The sequence below is a fragment of the Trichechus manatus genome, unplaced genomic scaffold (assembly GCF_000243295.1).
Source record: "Trichechus manatus latirostris isolate Lorelei unplaced genomic scaffold, TriManLat1.0 scaffold00052, whole genome shotgun sequence".
NCBI lineage: Eukaryota > Metazoa > Chordata > Mammalia > Sirenia > Trichechidae > Trichechus > Trichechus manatus.
The window spans coordinates 7,244,522-7,261,040 of NW_004443988.1; the positions used below are offsets into that span (position 1 = coordinate 7,244,522).

The 16,519-nt window shown below is 56.9% G+C and overlaps 2 protein-coding genes across 3 annotated transcripts in view; both read left to right on the forward strand.

Moving 5' to 3' along the window:
* The window catches only part of EMILIN1 (elastin microfibril interfacer 1), a 7,802-nt gene extending 2,235 nt beyond the window's left edge, over positions 1–5,567 (forward strand). Inside the window, exons 4-8 of the mRNA XM_004377603.2 lie at positions 1,016–2,941; positions 3,341–3,457; positions 4,079–4,096; positions 4,256–4,393; positions 4,822–5,567. Coding sequence (XP_004377660.1) covers positions 1,016–2,941; positions 3,341–3,457; positions 4,079–4,096; positions 4,256–4,393; positions 4,822–5,159 — 2,537 coding nt within the window. The 3' untranslated portion in view covers positions 5,160–5,567. The remainder of the gene's footprint in view (positions 1–1,015; positions 2,942–3,340; positions 3,458–4,078; positions 4,097–4,255; positions 4,394–4,821) is intronic.
* A 341-nt stretch (positions 5,568–5,908) lies between these two features.
* Positions 5,909–15,257, forward strand: KHK (ketohexokinase). Of its 2 annotated transcripts, XM_023732430.1 has the most exons (10): positions 5,909–6,168; positions 6,345–6,579; positions 7,880–7,996; positions 10,033–10,167; positions 10,352–10,486; positions 12,366–12,438; positions 13,131–13,277; positions 14,539–14,627; positions 14,771–14,928; positions 15,015–15,257. In XM_023732430.1, exons 2-10 carry the CDS (start codon positions 6,488–6,490, stop codon positions 15,098–15,100), a joined length of 1,032 nt encoding a protein of 343 aa, XP_023588198.1. In that variant the 5' UTR covers positions 5,909–6,168; positions 6,345–6,487; the 3' UTR covers positions 15,101–15,257. The 2 variants fall into 2 exon arrangements, with proteins under 2 accessions (XP_023588198.1, XP_004377661.1); XM_004377604.2 differs by lacking the exon at positions 10,352–10,486.
* Positions 15,258–16,519: the final 1,262 nt, after the last annotated feature.

Here is a 16,519-nt window from a genome sequence, read left to right on the forward strand (position 1 = left end):
TGTGTGTGTGTGTGTGTGTGTGTGTGTGAGAGAGAGAGAGAGAGAGAGAGAGAGAGAGTGTGTGTGAGAGAGAGAGAGAGAATATGTACTCACGTACGCCCACTTGTGGCCAAGATCCTTCCTCGTTGAGAACAGCTGTGGGAGGAAGGGGGATTCCTTTGAGAAGCTTGGTCTGTGGGGATAGACAGTTGAGACTACAAGTCCTAGCATGCACTGCAACTGACTACAGGTCCCAGGCCCCTCTTGCCTATGGAGACTGCAGGTCCAGAATGCAGCAGTCCCTGGTGCTTGCTTTCCCTTGTGCTCGTTCCAGGCACTCCGGATGGGCTGTATTTCCCTGCCAGAAAGATAGCAGTAACTGTGCTTACTGGCACCTTGGCTGACTCTCTGACCAACCCACTAGAGCCCAGCAAGCTTGCTGTGAAGCCTCTTATTTGTCCCCACGGTGTTGCGGGGAGTGCTGCCCAGTAATAGCCACCATTTTGGTGTCCAAAATACCCCCACCACATTCCCATTTTGCACCTCTTGACAGCCCCATAAGGGAAGACAGATAGTGAGTGTTGCTCCCATTTTGCAGGTGAGGAAACTGTTTCCAAAGAGTTAAGAGGCACTGTGCACAGTGGAGAGGACATGGCCTCGGTGGTCAGGCAGGTGACCTGGGTTTGTAACTTGGCTCTGCCACTTATTAAACTTGTAACCCATGGCCCAGTTAGCTCTGGTCCTCTGTTTCCCAGTGTATAGTGGGAAGAGTTAATGGTATCTGCCCAGTGAAGGTGTTGTAAGGGGAAAAAGCCATGGCACAAATTTGGTCTGGAAGCATTTAGTGAATGGAGTTTCCTTCCTTCTTGCCCAGTTACCCAGCTGAGTTGCGGCAGAATCAGCCTAGGCCCTCTGTCCTCTGTGGAGCTGGGGTGAGCAGAGCCTAGGAGGTAACAGATACGGAGTGGCAGATTCAGAGGTAGGCACTGAGCTCTGAGGTCCAGCCCTCTGCTTTATGCTTTCCCCTCTCTCCTAGGTCCTCGGGAGTCAGAGAAGGTGCAACATCTGGAGGAGCAGGTGCAGAGCCTGACAAAGGAGCTGCAAGGCCTTCGGGGTGTCCTTCAGGGGCTGAGTGGGCGCCTGGCAGAAGATGTCCAGAAGGCTGTGGAGACGGCCTTTAATGGGAGGCAGCAGCCAGCAGATGCAGCTGCCCGCCCTGGCGTGCACGAAACCCTCAACGAGATCCAGCACCAGCTGCAGCTCCTAGACAACCGCGTCTCCACCCATGACCAGGAGCTGGGCCACCTCAACAACCATCATGGCGGTGGCGGTGGTGGTGGCGGCAGCACCCTGGACTCAGCCCCAGCCCCTCCTGGCCACAGCGAGGAGCTGCTGCGGGAGCTGGAGCGGCGGCTGCAGGAGTCCTGCTCTGTGTGCCTAGTGGGGCTGGAGGGCTTCCGCCGGCAGCAGCAAGAAGACCGGGAGCGGCTGCGAGCACTGGAGAAGCTGCTGGCCTCAGTGGAGGAACGGCAGTGGCAGTTGACTGGGCAGGCCCTGGGCCGCAGGCCCGCTCAGGAATGCTGTCCCCCGGAGCTGGGCCGGCGACTGGCGGAACTAGAGCGGAGGCTGGATGTCGTGGCTGGCTCGGTGACGGTGCTGAGCGGCCGGCGAGGCACTGAGCTAGGAGGAGCAGCCGGGCAGGGGGGCCACCCCCCGGGCTACACTGGCTTAGCCTCCCGCCTCTCTCGCCTGGAAGACCGATTCAACTCCACCCTGGGTCCCTCAGACGACCAGGAGGGGGGTTGGCCTGGGGACCCTGAGGGGCTGGGCCACTCGCTGCCGGCTGCCTGGGGCCGACTAGAGAAGCTGGAGGGGCTGCTGGCCAATGTGAGCGGGGAGCTGGGTGGGCGGCTGGATCTGCTGGAAGAGCAGGTGGCAGGAGCTGTGCAGGCCTGTGGGCAGCTCTGCTCAGGGGCCCCCGGGGAGCAGGACTCCCAGGTCAGCGAGATCCTCAGTGCCCTGGAGCGCAGGGTGCTGGATAGCGAGGGGCAGCTGCAGCTGGTGGGCTCAGGCCTGCACAAGGTAGGAGCAGCTGGGGAGGCCCAGCAGGCCACACTGGAGGGACTGCAGGGGGCTGTGGGTCAGCTCCAGGATCGTGTGGATGCCCAGGACAGGATGGCCGCAGAGCTCACACTGCAGCTGAATCTCACGGCTGCACGGCTGGGCCAGCTGGAGGGTCTGCTGCAGGCCCGTGGGGACGAGGGCTGCAGGGCTTGTGGCGGTGTCCAAGAGGAGCTGGGCCGCCTTCGGGACGGTGTGGAGCGCTGCTCCTGCCCCCTGCTCCCCGCGCGGGGCCCTGGCGCTGGCCCGGGTGTTGGGGGACCAAGCCGAGGGCCACTGGACGGCTTCAGCGTGTTCGGGGGCAGCTCAGGCTCAGCCCTGCAGGCCCTACAAGGAGAGCTCTCCGAGGTCATTCTCACCTTCAGCTCCCTCAATGACTCACTGCACGAGCTGCAGACCACTGTGGAGGGCCAGGGTGCTGATCTGGCTGACCTGGGAGCCACCAAGGACCGCATCATCTCTGAGATTAACAGGCTGCAGCAGGAGGCCACAGAGCATGCTACAGAGAGTGAGGAGCGCTTCCACAGCCTGGAGGAGCGACAGCCACAGGCTGGCCAGTGCCCTGGGGTAGAGGGGAGGTTGGGCCGTCTTGAGGGAGTCTGTGAGCGGTTGGACACTGTAGCTGGGGGGCTGCAGGGCCTACGAGAGGGCCTTTCCCGGCACGTAGCTGGGCTCTGGGCTGGGCTACGGGAAACCAACAGCACCAGCCAGACGCAGGCAGCCCTGCTGGAGAAGCTGCTGGCAGGGCAGGCGGGCCTGGGCAGGCGGCTCGGTGCCCTCAACAACTCCCTGCTAATCCTGGAGGACCGGCTACACCAGCTCAGCCTGACGGACCTCACTGGTGAGGGGGCAAGAGGAGGCCTGGGTGGGGCAGGCGGAGCCCCTTTTCAAGCCCTTTCTTTCTCCTCTTTTCAACCCACAACAGCCCACCTTGATCTCATCTATTTCTCCTTGCTCTGTCCAGCATGCATTGCTGCTCCAGCCTCTGTCCCAGGGGAAACAATTTTTCCATAAGAGATGGTCACAGCTCCCTGTCCTCCCTCTGGATGCTCAGATGGGCCTGTGGGTGGAGGTGGTATGTTGCTCTGCCAGGTATCCAGTATGGGCATTGAGGGGCTTCCGCTCCCCACAAGTCTGCAAAGCCCCATCTGCTTCATCCGTCTCCTGTGCATAGAGCTGCCACTTCCCTTGTCTGTTGAGAACTGTGTGGCTCTCCTTCAACGTAGTTTTGTCACTACAGGGCCAGCAGGTGAGGCTGGGCCCCCAGGGCCTCCTGGGGTGCAGGGGCCTCCAGGCCCTGCCGGACCTCCAGGACCTCCAGGCAAGGATGGACAAGAGGGGCCTGCCGGACCACCAGGTAGGTGGGCTGAGAACCTCCTGGGCAGCCCCAGGCTTGATATTTCACCTTGAACCTGACAGAGAAGGGAGGAAAGGGGTGAGGAATTGGGGGTCCTATATGGCTGATAAGGAGCTCTGGTGGTGCAGTGGTTAAGTGCTCGGCTGCTAACCGGAAGGTTGGGAGTTCAAACCCACCAGCCACTCCGCGGGAGAACAATGTGGCAGTCTGCTTCCATAAAGTCTTACAGCCTTGGAAACCCTATGGGGCAGTTCTACTTTGTCTTTTAGGGTCACTGTGAGTCGGAATCAGCTCAGTGGCAACAAGTGTATGGCTGATAGTGGGAGGAAAATGATTAGGAGCTGGACAGTCACTAATTGGATACATTGGCCTCACTGCTGTATTGAAGACTGAGGCTGAGCCTACAAGGGCTATCTAGGGCATGAAAGGTGGGGGGACAAGGGCTCATGGCCCAGCACTTGTACAGCATGGACCCTACCTATTCCTCCTTTTCTCGATATCCCCATTCCTGCTTTGACATCCTCACAACTCTCAGCACAGTGGGAGGGACTTAGCAGGTGTTTGCTCAGTGACCTAGTGAGAGCTGGCCTCCTTCTCACTGCTCCCATTCCTCTTCCACAGGTCCCCAAGGTGAACAGGGTAAGTTTCTCTCATCAGATCCTGGAGGAGGTGGAACCTGAACCAGGGGCTGGAGGATGGAAGGCCTCAGGCAGCCTGGGGGTAGAGGTCCGGGAGGGGAAGGGCCTGTGTGGCCCTGCACAGAACTTCTGCCCGAATGCCCACTCTATCCCCACCCAGGTGTGGAGGGGGCACCAGCAGTCTCTGTGCCCCGGGTGGCTTTTTCAGCTGCCCTGAGTTTGCCCCGGTCTGAACCGGGCACAGTCCCCTTCGACAGAGTCCTGCTCAACGATGGGGGCTACTATGATCCAGAGACAGGTAGGCCTGGGAGGAGCCTGGGGTTGGGCACGTGGGGGTTTGGGTGAGGCTGTGCAGTGGTAGTTTATCATTCTTGCCTCTTTAGACAATGCCTATCTTTTCATTCTCTGATTTGGGGAGACCCCTACTCCTTCCTTCATTTATTCATTCTCACCACACTTGGGTTGGGGGTGGAGAGGGGGAGGAGTCATTCATTCAACAAAACCTTTAGTGGGGGCCTACTCTTGCCAGGCACTGTTTTAAGCGCTAGGATGCAGATTGAACAAAATAGGCAAAATTGCCTGCCGTCGTGGAGCTTACTTTCTAGTGGAATAGAAGTAAAAAGACGAAAGTGTTCCCACTCTAGGAGTTCTGGGTGGGCTCCCCGAGGCCTCCCTGGCCTGGCCACCTGTCTTCTCTCCTGACTGACGAGCCATCCCTGTCCCCAGGCGTGTTTACGGCGCCACTGGCCGGACGCTACTTGCTGAGCGCGGTGCTGACTGGGCACCGGCACGAGAAAGTGGAGGCCGTGCTCTCCCGCTCCAATCTGGGCGTGGCCCGCATCGACTCTGGCGGCTACGAGCCGGAGGGCCTGGAAAACAAGCCGGTGGCCGAGAGCCAGCCGAGCCCGGGCGCTCTGGGTGTCTTCAGCCTCATCCTGCCACTGCAGGCCGGGGACACGGTCTGCATCGACCTGGTTATGGGGCAGCTGGCGTACTCGGAGGAGCCGCTCACCATCTTCAGCGGAGCCCTGCTCTACGGGGACCTGGAGCTCGAACAGGCATAGTAAACACAGGGCCGGGCCGCAACGGCCCCTAGTGTCTACTCCGGCTGAAGGGCCCATGGGAGAGGCGGCTCCCAGGGTCCCCGCCTGGACGGGCGCCGTCTCAGACGCCTCCAGCCTCGGGGCTGCAGTCTCTGGACGCGCCGCGGTACCGGCGCCCAGAGCGGCTCCTCCCCAGCGTGCTGGGGCGGGACTCCAGGGTCCCCTCGTCCAGACTTCTGGCCCGATCGCGGTCCCCTCCCGACCTCGCTCCAGGGCCCAGACTGCGGAGGAGCCCATCCTCGCTCCTTTCACTCCCGCAACCGATCTAGAGGCGGACTCCCTGCGGTCCAGGGCTCTCCCCACGGCCTTACTAAACTATTCAGGAATAAAAACACTTTTTTTTTTCTAAAAAAATACAAACAAAAAAAACCGTTCGGCTCCAGTGTGTGTGTGTTCAAGGGTCGGCAGGGGTACACAGGGGATAGGGTGGCGGCAGAGAGCGGCCTACGGAGGGGAGCCCCAGATTCCGAGCCGGCTTGCCTCCTCCCCTCGGGCTCCGGGATGGTTCTGCCCGCAGTTGCTCTGGAAGTACCAGCCGCCAGGTGCGTCCCGGGTTAGAGCTCCAGCGGGACCGTCTCCTGGTCATGTCAGTTTCGCTGGCGCCCGCCAGGAGGCGCTGGGAGCCCAGACGCCGCGCCGCTCACGGCGTCTCCCGTCACGTGGCCACCGCCGCTCCCCTAGCGGGACTCTGCGATTCCGCGGCTGAGGCGAGCGTTTGGCTGGGCTGGGCTGGGCCGCGGGGGTGGGGCGGGATAGCAGCGAGAACCCCGAGCCGCGGTTTAGGCTGCGGGCGCCAAGCCTGCATCGCGAAGCGGAGTCAACCCCGCGGGTCCGGTGTCGGGAGTCAGGCCACGGGTGAAGAAGAAGGCGGGGCAAGTGGCGACTTTCCACGGCACTTTCTCTGTGCATTAAAGAGAGTGCCTAGCCGCACTTTAGACAGGGGTACATTGGTTCCGGGTCCGCGTGACAGGTGAGAAAATTGAGACCAAGGAGTGGAAAGCGTGGCCATCTGCAGGGCCAGACAACCTGCTAAGGGAAGGCTGGGAACCAAGACTGCTCCCAGGCAAGCTTGGATCGGTGGGAGTCGGGAGCAGGACCCCTGCTGCATTCCGTGCACCTCACCGCATCGCACCCCTCCCTTTGCAGGAGGCTCCCTGGAGGAGGAGCTCCGGACGCGGAGGAGGAGCCAGGACAGCCCCCGGGATCCGGGACGCAGTTCTCCGGGATAAGAGGCAGAACCAGGAGGAACCCCGTCAGCTGGTAGGGCAAAACGCTCCAGGAGCAGCCTCATGGAAGAGAAGCAGATCCTGTGCGTGGGGCTAGTGGTGCTGGACATCATCAGTGTGGTGGATAAGTACCCGGAGGAGGATACGGACCGCAGGTAGCGGCGCCCGGAGAGCAGGAGACGCTGCGGCCTCGCGTTTGTGCCTGGCCAGAGGCCGTGAGAGTCTAGCCTTGGGAGCCAGTGCCCTCTGCCTGGGGAACCTGGGGGGTTCTGAGCGGGAGAGAAGAGGAAAGAATTGAGGGCTCTAATAAGAAGCAGCAGACTTTGGATAGCATTGTTTTAGCCAGTTCCCATTTCAACCCTGGGACTGTGTCAGGCATCATTACCCCCATTTTATTGATAAGCAAGTAGAGACTGAGAGATGAAGTGATTAATCCAAGGACACACAGCTAGTAAAGTGCAGGACCAGTTTTGTTTTTTATGCCAAGACCTATGCACTTGCTTCTTACCAGCATTTACTTCTAGTTCATTTTATATATATATATATATATAATTAATATTAAAATGAATGTTATGTATTATATATTTATATCACGTATTTCTGAAAAAGATTTGAGGTAGCTTACAATGAGGGGTATGTGCAATTAGACCGTTCAAAGAACGTTTAAAACCATGGTATTTGAGCTTCAACTATAGCTTGGGGCTTGCTGGCGAAACTGGAGGTGAATTTGAGGATGCCACAGGTTATGTATGGATAGAGCTGGTTCAAACTTTTCCCTGATGCTAACTCCTAAAAGTTTACCAGAAGTCCTTTTTATGGAGATCAGTGAACAACATAGCGGCAAACATCCTTCTTAGTGGTCTGGTAAAAGTTGAAGAGTCATTTGTTGGTGCTTGTATCTACTCTTGATAAGGGCCACACCGTTACACTGTAATGCCATGAAGGCATTTCTGTGGAGCGGGAGTACTGAGAAGGTTTGCTCTCCTGTTGTATTCACTTTAGTCTGCAGGTATTATTGATGTCAGCTCTCCTAAGATAGGAGTAGGTGGTACATTAGATGCCTTTGGGAAGAAGCCCTTAATCCCTGAGGTCCTTGGAGCTGATAGAGGAGCGGGCTGTCAGGACAGCCAAGTGGGAGCAGCTCTGACTGGGGGAAAGATGGGTTGTTGTACACCGAGGAGATTACCCAGAGGCAGTAGGGCCCTCAAATTGTGATGGGCCTGATTGAGTGGTTTCCTGATGCCCTAAGTGAAAAGACAGAAAGTAATCACTGTGAGCGTGAATTTAGCCTCGGCTGGGGAGAGAGACCTTGACCTCAGTCAAGCCACCCCCTTCTCTGAGCCTCAGCTGCCCCATCTAGAAAATGGGGCTGGTCTAGATGCGTTCTGAAGGGGATCTTGGCTTTTACACTGTGGTTGGCCCTGCTCATCCCAGTGGCCTTCCTGTGCTTTGCAGGTGCCTGTCGCAGAGATGGCAGCGTGGAGGCAATGCATCCAACTCCTGCACCGTTCTCTCCCTGCTGGGAGCCCCCTGCGCCTTCATGGGCTCACTGGCCCCTGGCCATGTTGCTGAGTGAGTAGAGGGGGAAGCTGAGGGGAGGGCTGCCTGGAGGGTGGGGGGAGAAGAGGACTCTTCACCCTGGGAGGGTGGGTGGTGTGTGGCCACCAGAAATGAGTGGGAGTGGGCGGAGTGGAGCCCCAGGACCCCAGACCCTTATCTGTTGTTCAGGTGTTAATGGCACTCTTGTTAAGATTTCATTTCCACAGCTCATTGCCTTGGCCACTCCCTGGAGCCTGCTTAAGCTTCGCTGCCTTCTCCTTCCTTGCTCCCTGCAGACTCTGAGGTGGATTTGACTTTGCCCTTCTACAGTCCCTTTTTCTGGCTGTGCTTGAGGCAGGAGGTAGCTAGGGACATGCTGTACCTGCCCCTCCCCAAGGAATGCCCAGCATCCAGGGGCCCAGGGCCCAGCCCACAGTTTACTTCCCAGTGGAGGGGGCAGGGCTGGTGCTCGTGCCCCCAGTTGTTCACTGAAGCAGCAAGAGTACCCGGCCAAGGATGCCCAAAGTCACGTGCTGGGCCCAGGAGCCATGCTTTCAGCTCACCAGCTGTCCAGGCCACAGCTGTAAATGGCCACGCTTGCTCAAGGTTGGCTGCAGCAAGGGCCCAAGAAACCTTTGACCCTTGGTGCTGCCAGCTTAGCGAGTGCTTATCAGGAGGTGAGGCCCACACTTTGCCCACTGTGGACACTGGGCCAGGCTGCCAGGTTACTGGTCTTTGAAGCACAGCCCTTTAAACCCCGGTTTGAGGGGGGCTGCTGCCATAGCTCAGCACCTGAGCCACAGTCACTCCCAGCCTTGATGAGCTGGCACCAAGCAGACAACGGGAGCGACCTACCCCGTGAGATGGGACAGGACTTGGGGCCAGTGGCTGATCACTTGGTTAACTCTCTTCAGCAGCCCCTTTCTCACCCTAGCTGGAGGCAGGCCTGTGGCTATAGGACAGCGTGGGGGATCCTCTTTTACATAGCATTCATGCCAACAGGTGGCCTACTCCGCATTCTCCCCATTTGTTCAACAGACATTTAATGAGTACCTGCCAGTGTCAGGCACTCATGCGCACAGTTATCTGGCAGATCAAACCATGTATTCAATGCTCTGGGAAGCTGAGCCCTGGTGGCGCAGTGGTTAATTGCTCACTGCTAACCAAAAGCTTGGCAGTTCGAATCCACCAGCCACTCCTTGGAAACCCTGTGGGGCAGTTCTACTCTGTTCTGTAGGGTTGCTATGATGGCAGTGGGTTTGAGGTGCAAGACAAGACATATGTCCTGACTCGTCACCTGTATACGACTCTGGATTGCCCAGCTTTGGTGTTGCTTACGGTGGGGTCCCGCCACAGTGAGGACAGCCTGGGTGATGGCTGGACTGCTGCGCAGAGTTGTCAGCTCTCAGGCACAGAACACTCCATTTCCAGAGAGGGCTGGGAGGGGGGACTAGCCTCTTTTTTCTTCTGCTGGCAGTATTCCTAAGGGGACGCCCCCCAGCTGACTCTGATTGGAGGGGATTCTGGGAAAGAGTCCTGGGCCATGCCCATATTGAGGGGCACGAGGCACTGGGCACCAGCTAACTGCCCTGGAGGGTTAGCTTTGCTGTGGGAGGAGAGGGCAGTGGGCAGTCCCGCTTCCTGGCTGGGCATCATGGAGGCAGGCATAGGAGTGAGAGGAATCGCAGCTGTGGGACTAGAAGGGGGAATAAGCATGCAGAGGGCAGCTGGGGGGCAAAGTATCACCTTGGTGATTAACTACTACTTCTGCCTGGGCCTTGCATAAAACTCACACAGGCCACAGTGCCCACTACCTGCTTGGTTCAAACAGGGTGCAGGGTCTAGGCCCCAAACCTACCCCTATCTAGCTTTATGAACTGGAGCAAATGCCTGCCCCCTTGCACAGCCCGTGACCCTTCTAGGACAGGGCCTTGATTTCCAGGTCCCTCTGAGTCTTCCTCCGTTTGCATCCCTGCTTTTCAGGGTCCTAGCGGCCCTGCCAGCTACCCTCCAGTCCCCACAACCCTTGTCGAACTGCACCTTCCCCCTGGGTTCCTCCGCTCTGGCAGTTTTATCCTGGATGATCTCCGCCGCTATTCTGTGGACCTGCACTACGTGGTCTTTCAGACCATGGGCTCTGTCCCCGTCTCCATGGTCATCATCAACGAGGCCAAGGGCAGCCGCACCATCCTACACGCCTACAGGTTTGTATACCTGTCTGCACCTTGCCAGCTGCCGCCGCCGTCACTTCACTCCAAGAACAGGACCCTTCTCTCAGAGGCCCCAAGTTCTCCAGCAGCCCCTTCATCACCTGTGAGAGGTCTAGGCCACTTGTAGGTGCTAATCTGTGTCTCCTTGCCCTTTCCCTGACTCGGGCTCCACCCCAAGCTTCCTGGTGGCTGACTTCAGGCGGCGGGGCATAGACGTGTCTCACGTGGCCTGGCAGAGCATGGGGGAGACCCCCTTGTCCTGCTGCATCGTCAACAACTCCAATGGCTCCCGTACCATTGTGCTCTACGACACGTAAGGCCCCTGGCCTCACCCTGCCACAGCCCACCAATCAGTTCACGGCCTCACTCGTCGCTGTGGGCATCCCGACTACCCACCCCCTGCAGTCTCTCTCTGTACCAGAAATTGCCCCCACACCAAAGTATTCAGTGATTTTTGAATTATTTTCAATTAGGGGAGAAGTGAGGTGGGAAGGGGTGGCCTTTGCTCTGCTTGGCAACTTGGCCTTGTACAGCACCAAGGATGGGCAGGCAGGCCTGTACAAAACGTAATTTACGATGTTATTCCTCCATAATTAGCCAATCAGCAGGCTGGGTATGCATGTAGGGAAACTGTTCTCAGGACAGAGGGGTGGGGGGTGTGAGTCAAGCCATCTCAAGGGCCGGGGGTCCACTGGGATTTCCAGGGTCAGCCCCAGAGTTGCTAGCCTGCAGCATGGCACCAAGGAGCTAGGATTCAGGTGTTCAAGGGAGATGAGTCTCCCAAAGGTCCCAGGATAATGAGGCCAGACCAAATGCTCCACACACAATTTGCAGCCATTGCTGAAGGAGAGGGAAAGGGAACATCTGGGTCAGCAGATCAGGGCTGTCTGATTGGGGGGTGGGGGTCCTTTCAGGGTTCCAAGTTACTGGGGAGAGGGCCTGTGGGCCTAGACCTTTCTCATCCCTCCCCCGCCGCCACCAATTCCTCCCTGAAGAATCTCAGGGGTTTAAAACGTTTACCGAGAACCTAGTATGTGACAGGTACTGTGTTAGGTCTGGGAGGGCCCAAGCCCAGCTACCCTGGGGTCCAGGCTGTCCCTACTACCTGGCACGACCACTGGACCTGGGGGAGAAGGGCAGTCACCCCAGGACAGGCTTTGTGACCAGTGGCCTCTGGGCTCCATGTGTCCCAGTGAGTGAGTGGGCAGGCATATGTCCTAGAGGCAACCTTGACTAGGATTGGGCAATCCTAGTCATCTGCTCAGTAAGCAACAATCTGTAGCAACTTTGATCAAGAACATGATAAAGGCATTCACAGGAAGTTCTGAAAAGAGATGTTTTATTGCCTGCCGGCCTTACCCCATGCATTACCTCCAAATCCAGTAGGCTTGTGAGCCTGGGGGTTTTGGCCCCACTTACCTCAGAAAGGCCCAAGTCACACAGCTAGTTAAGTGGACAAGGGATTGGGCCACAGAGCATGGAGGGGAGGACACCGGTTGTGTGTAGGTCTCTTGTTAAGAGGAGGATTGAGGCAGACCCTTCCCGGGATTCCACGCTTAAGCCAAACATGACATGAACTCATCCTCACCTGCCAACCTTGACCTCAGGGTTGTGACAGTCTACCAAATTCAGGACAGTGGTACTGTGGGTGCCACAAGCAAGCGCTCAACACTGGGACGCCAAAAGCGCATTGAGTCAGACCCGAGCTCGAAGCAGTGTAGCCAGAGCTGCCACGGCCTTTGTAGTTTGCCGGGGCACTGCATGCTGGGAGCTGTGTTGTGCAGCTGGCAAGGAGGACTCTGGGAATTGTGGTCTCTGGTGTCCCTAGAGCATTCTGGGAGATGTGGTCTCCAAGGCACAGAGGACCCTGGCCCCTTGACGCTTAACCGTAGCTGAGTTTACCTTTGGATAATCTCGCTATCTGAAACGCAGGATCGCCTGTCTGGCAGGGAGGAGCAACCTAGCAAATTGCCTTCAGGCCCCTGTGTAGATGGAGTTGAGTGAGGCAAGGAGTGGTTGGGAATTTAGGACAGGTTTATCCTAGAGCTGAGCCTGAAATTCCTGTGCTGTAGACACTCAGCTTCCTGCTATGCTGCGGCAACAGGCAGAGGGTCCCCAGCTGCCAGCTAGAGGTCCTGGCTCTGGCTGACCTCACCATGCCTCTTTGCTGTCCTTTCCATCTCGTGGCCTAGGAACCTGCCAGACGTGTCTGCTAAGGACTTTGAGAAGGTCGATCTGACTCGGTTCAAATGGATCCACATTGAGGCAAGCCTTGCCCTGACTGTATTTTGAGAGGCTCAACTTGCCAGCCCCATCCACTGTTCTGCCTCTTTCTTTGGTCTCTTTGAAACAGGAAGTACCTTAGAGATAACTGAATCCAACCTCCCTCATCCCCTCTCCATCCTCCCTCATGTTTTCAGGTGAAGAAACTAATGCCCACAAAGACTGCTGGCGTACTTAAGGTCACGTAGCAGGATGCAGGCACAGCTGGCTCCAGGCGAAGCCCCGTGCTTGCTGTGTTACTGGCTGCCCCACCTCTGCCAGTAGTCTGGCTCTGTAGGGCCGTTGACCTCTGGGGGAGCAGGAATGAGAGGGCCTGACCTAGCTCCCAAATCAAGGGAACTAGGACCTTCATTCCAAGAGGGGAATTTTGGAGTCCTGGTGGGAAGAAACCTGGAAAAGTCCTGAGTTCTAATCCTAGTCCTGTCATTTACTTTATTGTCGGTTCTTAGGAAAGTCTCTTTTATTCTTTAGTCTCGTCATCAGTGAATGGGAGGGCTGGTCTATAAAGTCTCCAAGGCCCATGACAGCTCTAGAATTTTGTGACTTGGGATAGGGTTCTAGCCCAGCTTCCCTGGCCCCTCTCCCTCTTCACTCAGAGTTCCAGCAGGGAGGGAAGAATGAGCCAGCCAGGCAGGCAATGCCCAGCTGGTCCTGAGCTGCCTGCTCTGCCCCAGGGCCGGAACGCATCGGAGCAGGTGAAGATGCTGCAGCGGATAGAGCAGCACAATGCCAGGCAGCCTCCGGAGCAGAAGATCCAGGTGTCCGTGGAGGTGGAGAAGCCCCAAGAGGAGTTGTTCCAACTGTTTGGCTACGGAGACACGGTGAGCGCCCCATGAAGCTTCCTTGCCATGTACAGCGCAGCAGCTCATTCTTAAAGGGAGCCCAAGAATCCCCTTGTCCAGCCTACCACTCAGGATGGCAACTCCTGGCTTCGGGGTTTTGGAAGATGGGGGCAAAGCAAAGAGGCAGACCCCCAGCTTTGGGCTCCTATCCGGGCCTCACAGTGGCCAAAGAGTAGAATTTCTCCATCCCACACGGGTACAGGAGTGTAAGGGTAGCCAGAGGACTCAGACAGGGCCAAGACAGTCAGCCCCAGGTAATCCCGTCTGGAAGCCATCTCGTCTCTGGGCCTCCTCAGTCTTTTCCTCTATAAAATGAACTGCTCTCTGAGGTTCCTTCCAACTCGGGTGGAGAGTGAGTTGTGGGAGCCACTAGGTGACTAGGGAAGCGTGGGAAGGGGACTTGCACAAGGGAAATGTGGGCAGGGCTGGGATGTATGTGGAATTTGAGTGACACTCCTAGCACCATAGTCCATTGGTTCCCACCCTGACTGCACATTTAAAAATGTGGAAATCTGAGCCCACCTGCTAGTTTGTTACTGAAGCCTGGGCTTCAGTGTTTTTAACAAAACTTCCTTTAGTGATTCTAAGGTGTAGTAGGTGTCCAGGAAGCTCTGGAACCTCTATGCCTTTGTTTTACAGATGAAACCTAGAGGGCAGAGATGTGTGAAGGAAAAAAAAAAAAAAAAAAAACTCTCTGGAAGGCGGGCACAGTTTAACTTGGCAGTGGTAGATTTTACCCCAAGATGGCACACAAGGCTCTCTTTGTGTTTTCAAGTGGGAGGAAATTCACTGATCTCAGAACAAATAACAAGTTGCCATCCAATTGACTCTGATTCATGGCGTCGCCATGTGCGTCAGAGTAGAACTGTGCTCCATAGGGTTTTCAGTGGCTGTGTTTTTAAAAGTAGATCGCCTGGCCTTTCTTCCGAGGTGCTTCTAGGTGGACTTGAGCCTACAACCTTTTGTTAGCAGCCAAGCATGTTAACTGTTGGCACTATACTCAGGAAAAAATAGACCAGGGCTTTTGTGTCACAGTTGACATGGCTGAATTCTAGTATGTCATAAACAGTTTTTTTAAAAATTGTGTTCCTGTGGGATAGTGAGGTGCTATGTTGGGATTTATGTGGCTGTGTTGGGGGAGTCATTACAATATAGGGGCAACACTAGGCTGCTGCTGGTGAGGGGCAGAGCTGGGACTAGAGTGAGAAGTGACCGTCAGCCTCCCTCCCACTGCCCACAGGTGTTTGTCAGCAAAGACGTGGCCAAGCACTTTGGGTTCTGGTCATCAGCAGAAGCACTGAGGGGCTTGTACGGCCGTGTGAGGAAAGGGTGAGCTGGGGGAACCCAAGAAGGGGCCCGAGGATATGAGGAGTGCAAGAACCTGGACTCCAGGGGTCTGCCCAGGGGCGGGGGTAGATGGGTCCGGGGCGAGGGGCACAAATACACCACCAGCTGAGCGGAGAGGCTTGCAGGGCTACACTCATCTGTGCCTGGGCTGAGGAGGGCGCTGATGCCTTGGGCCCCGACGGACAGCTGATCCACTCGGACGCTTTCCCCCCACCCCGGGTGGTGGATACTCTGGGGGCTGGAGACACCTTCAATGCCTCCGTCATCTTCAGTCTCTCCCAGGGTGAGTAACCCAGCAGGAGGGGACAGGGCTGGGGGCCACCTCTGCCCCAAGACCAGGCTGACCCAGTTATGTGTCCCTCCCTCTAGGGAAGAGCATACAGGAGGCGCTGAGGTTTGGCTGCCAGGTGGCTGGCAAGAAGTGTGGCCTGCAGGGCTACGATGGCATTGTGTGAGAGCACCATGGCGGGAGCAGAAGCTTACCATCCCTTCCTGGGGCCTGGCGTCTGGGCTGCCCTGCTCCCTGAGGAGATGCAGGCTGTGGCAAGGATTCTGCCTGTGTCCTGTGTCCCCCACATCTCACCCGCAGAGCCACGGAGCAAATAAATCTCCTCCCCTAGAGCCAGCCTCCTCTGCCCGTCTGTTTGTCCTTGATGTCCGAACTGCTCTGGCTGGGGACTCCTGAGGCTTTGACACTACAGTCCTTCTCCCTTTTTCTTCCTTCCCCAAATTAACCTCCCTGCCCAGGCCTGCACCCCATGCACTTTCCCGATGCCCAGAAGCTGTGAAAAGCTCTTCGGGGCCCTGTGCTGTGCAGAAGACTCCACTCCCTCGGCCCCAGGAGGCTCGGGTCCACAGGGCTGAGCCACCTGACAGGCCACCGGGCGGGGAGCCTACTCTGTGGCTTGGTGGGGCCTTCACAGTCCAAAAATATCTTCCTCGGAGAGCCCCACCCCTGGAGCCTGCCTTGTAGTGAAGGCGGTGCCTCCGCCCTAGATGTGACTGGGGATGCTGAGTGTTGCAGCCCCTCAGGGAGAGCAGCTCCAGAAGGGGGCAGATTGGAATTGGGGGCCAACTGCAGTACAGCAGTTGAGGCAGGGTGAGTGGGGCCATATAATGTGATAAACAGCGTGGGGCTTTGGCATCAGAAAGATCTGAATTCACATCTGCCACTTAATTAGGTGTGTAGATAAGTTGCTTAACTCAATCATCCTCAGTTTCCTCATCTGTCAAATGTCTAATAATTCTACCTGGCTCACAGAATTATTATGAAGATAGACTCACATAATACATAAATGCCCAGCATGACACCTGGTACAAACTAATCTCTCAGTAAATGACAGTTATTAATACTACTGGGGGTTGGGGGGGGGGGCGGAGATACAGGGTGGTGGCGAAGGTCTGCCCTGAGGTACAGCGGGGCCCTGGGAGGTGGGCATCAGGTGCGGAGGGAACAGGGGAGTGTTGGCTCCAGGGAACTTTCTTCACAGGGCTGTCTGTAGCTGGCTGTGGCCTAGCCCCCATAGACTTTGCTGTGTCTCGGCACCACCAGCTTCTGGGAACACTGGGAAAGCTGAATCCCTGCCCCTTCAAGAGGCCTGTCCAGTGCCCACCCCCAGGTACCCCTGTGGGGTCTGTGCAGGCTGGGCCCTTGGATAGATGGCCCAGGAAGACAAATTCATTCAGTTTTTTTATTGGTTTTTCTGGGCCCTAAAAGCTGTCCGCCAACTTAGGATCTCCCTGAGCTGCACAGAAAAACCTGCCACACTGCTGGAGCCAGCAAGGGGACCCATGGGTGGCCCTCATCCCAACACGCACTCCACCCTTTGGGGCTTGTGTTCTGGCACTGAGACTTCTCGGGGTGCAAACCTGTT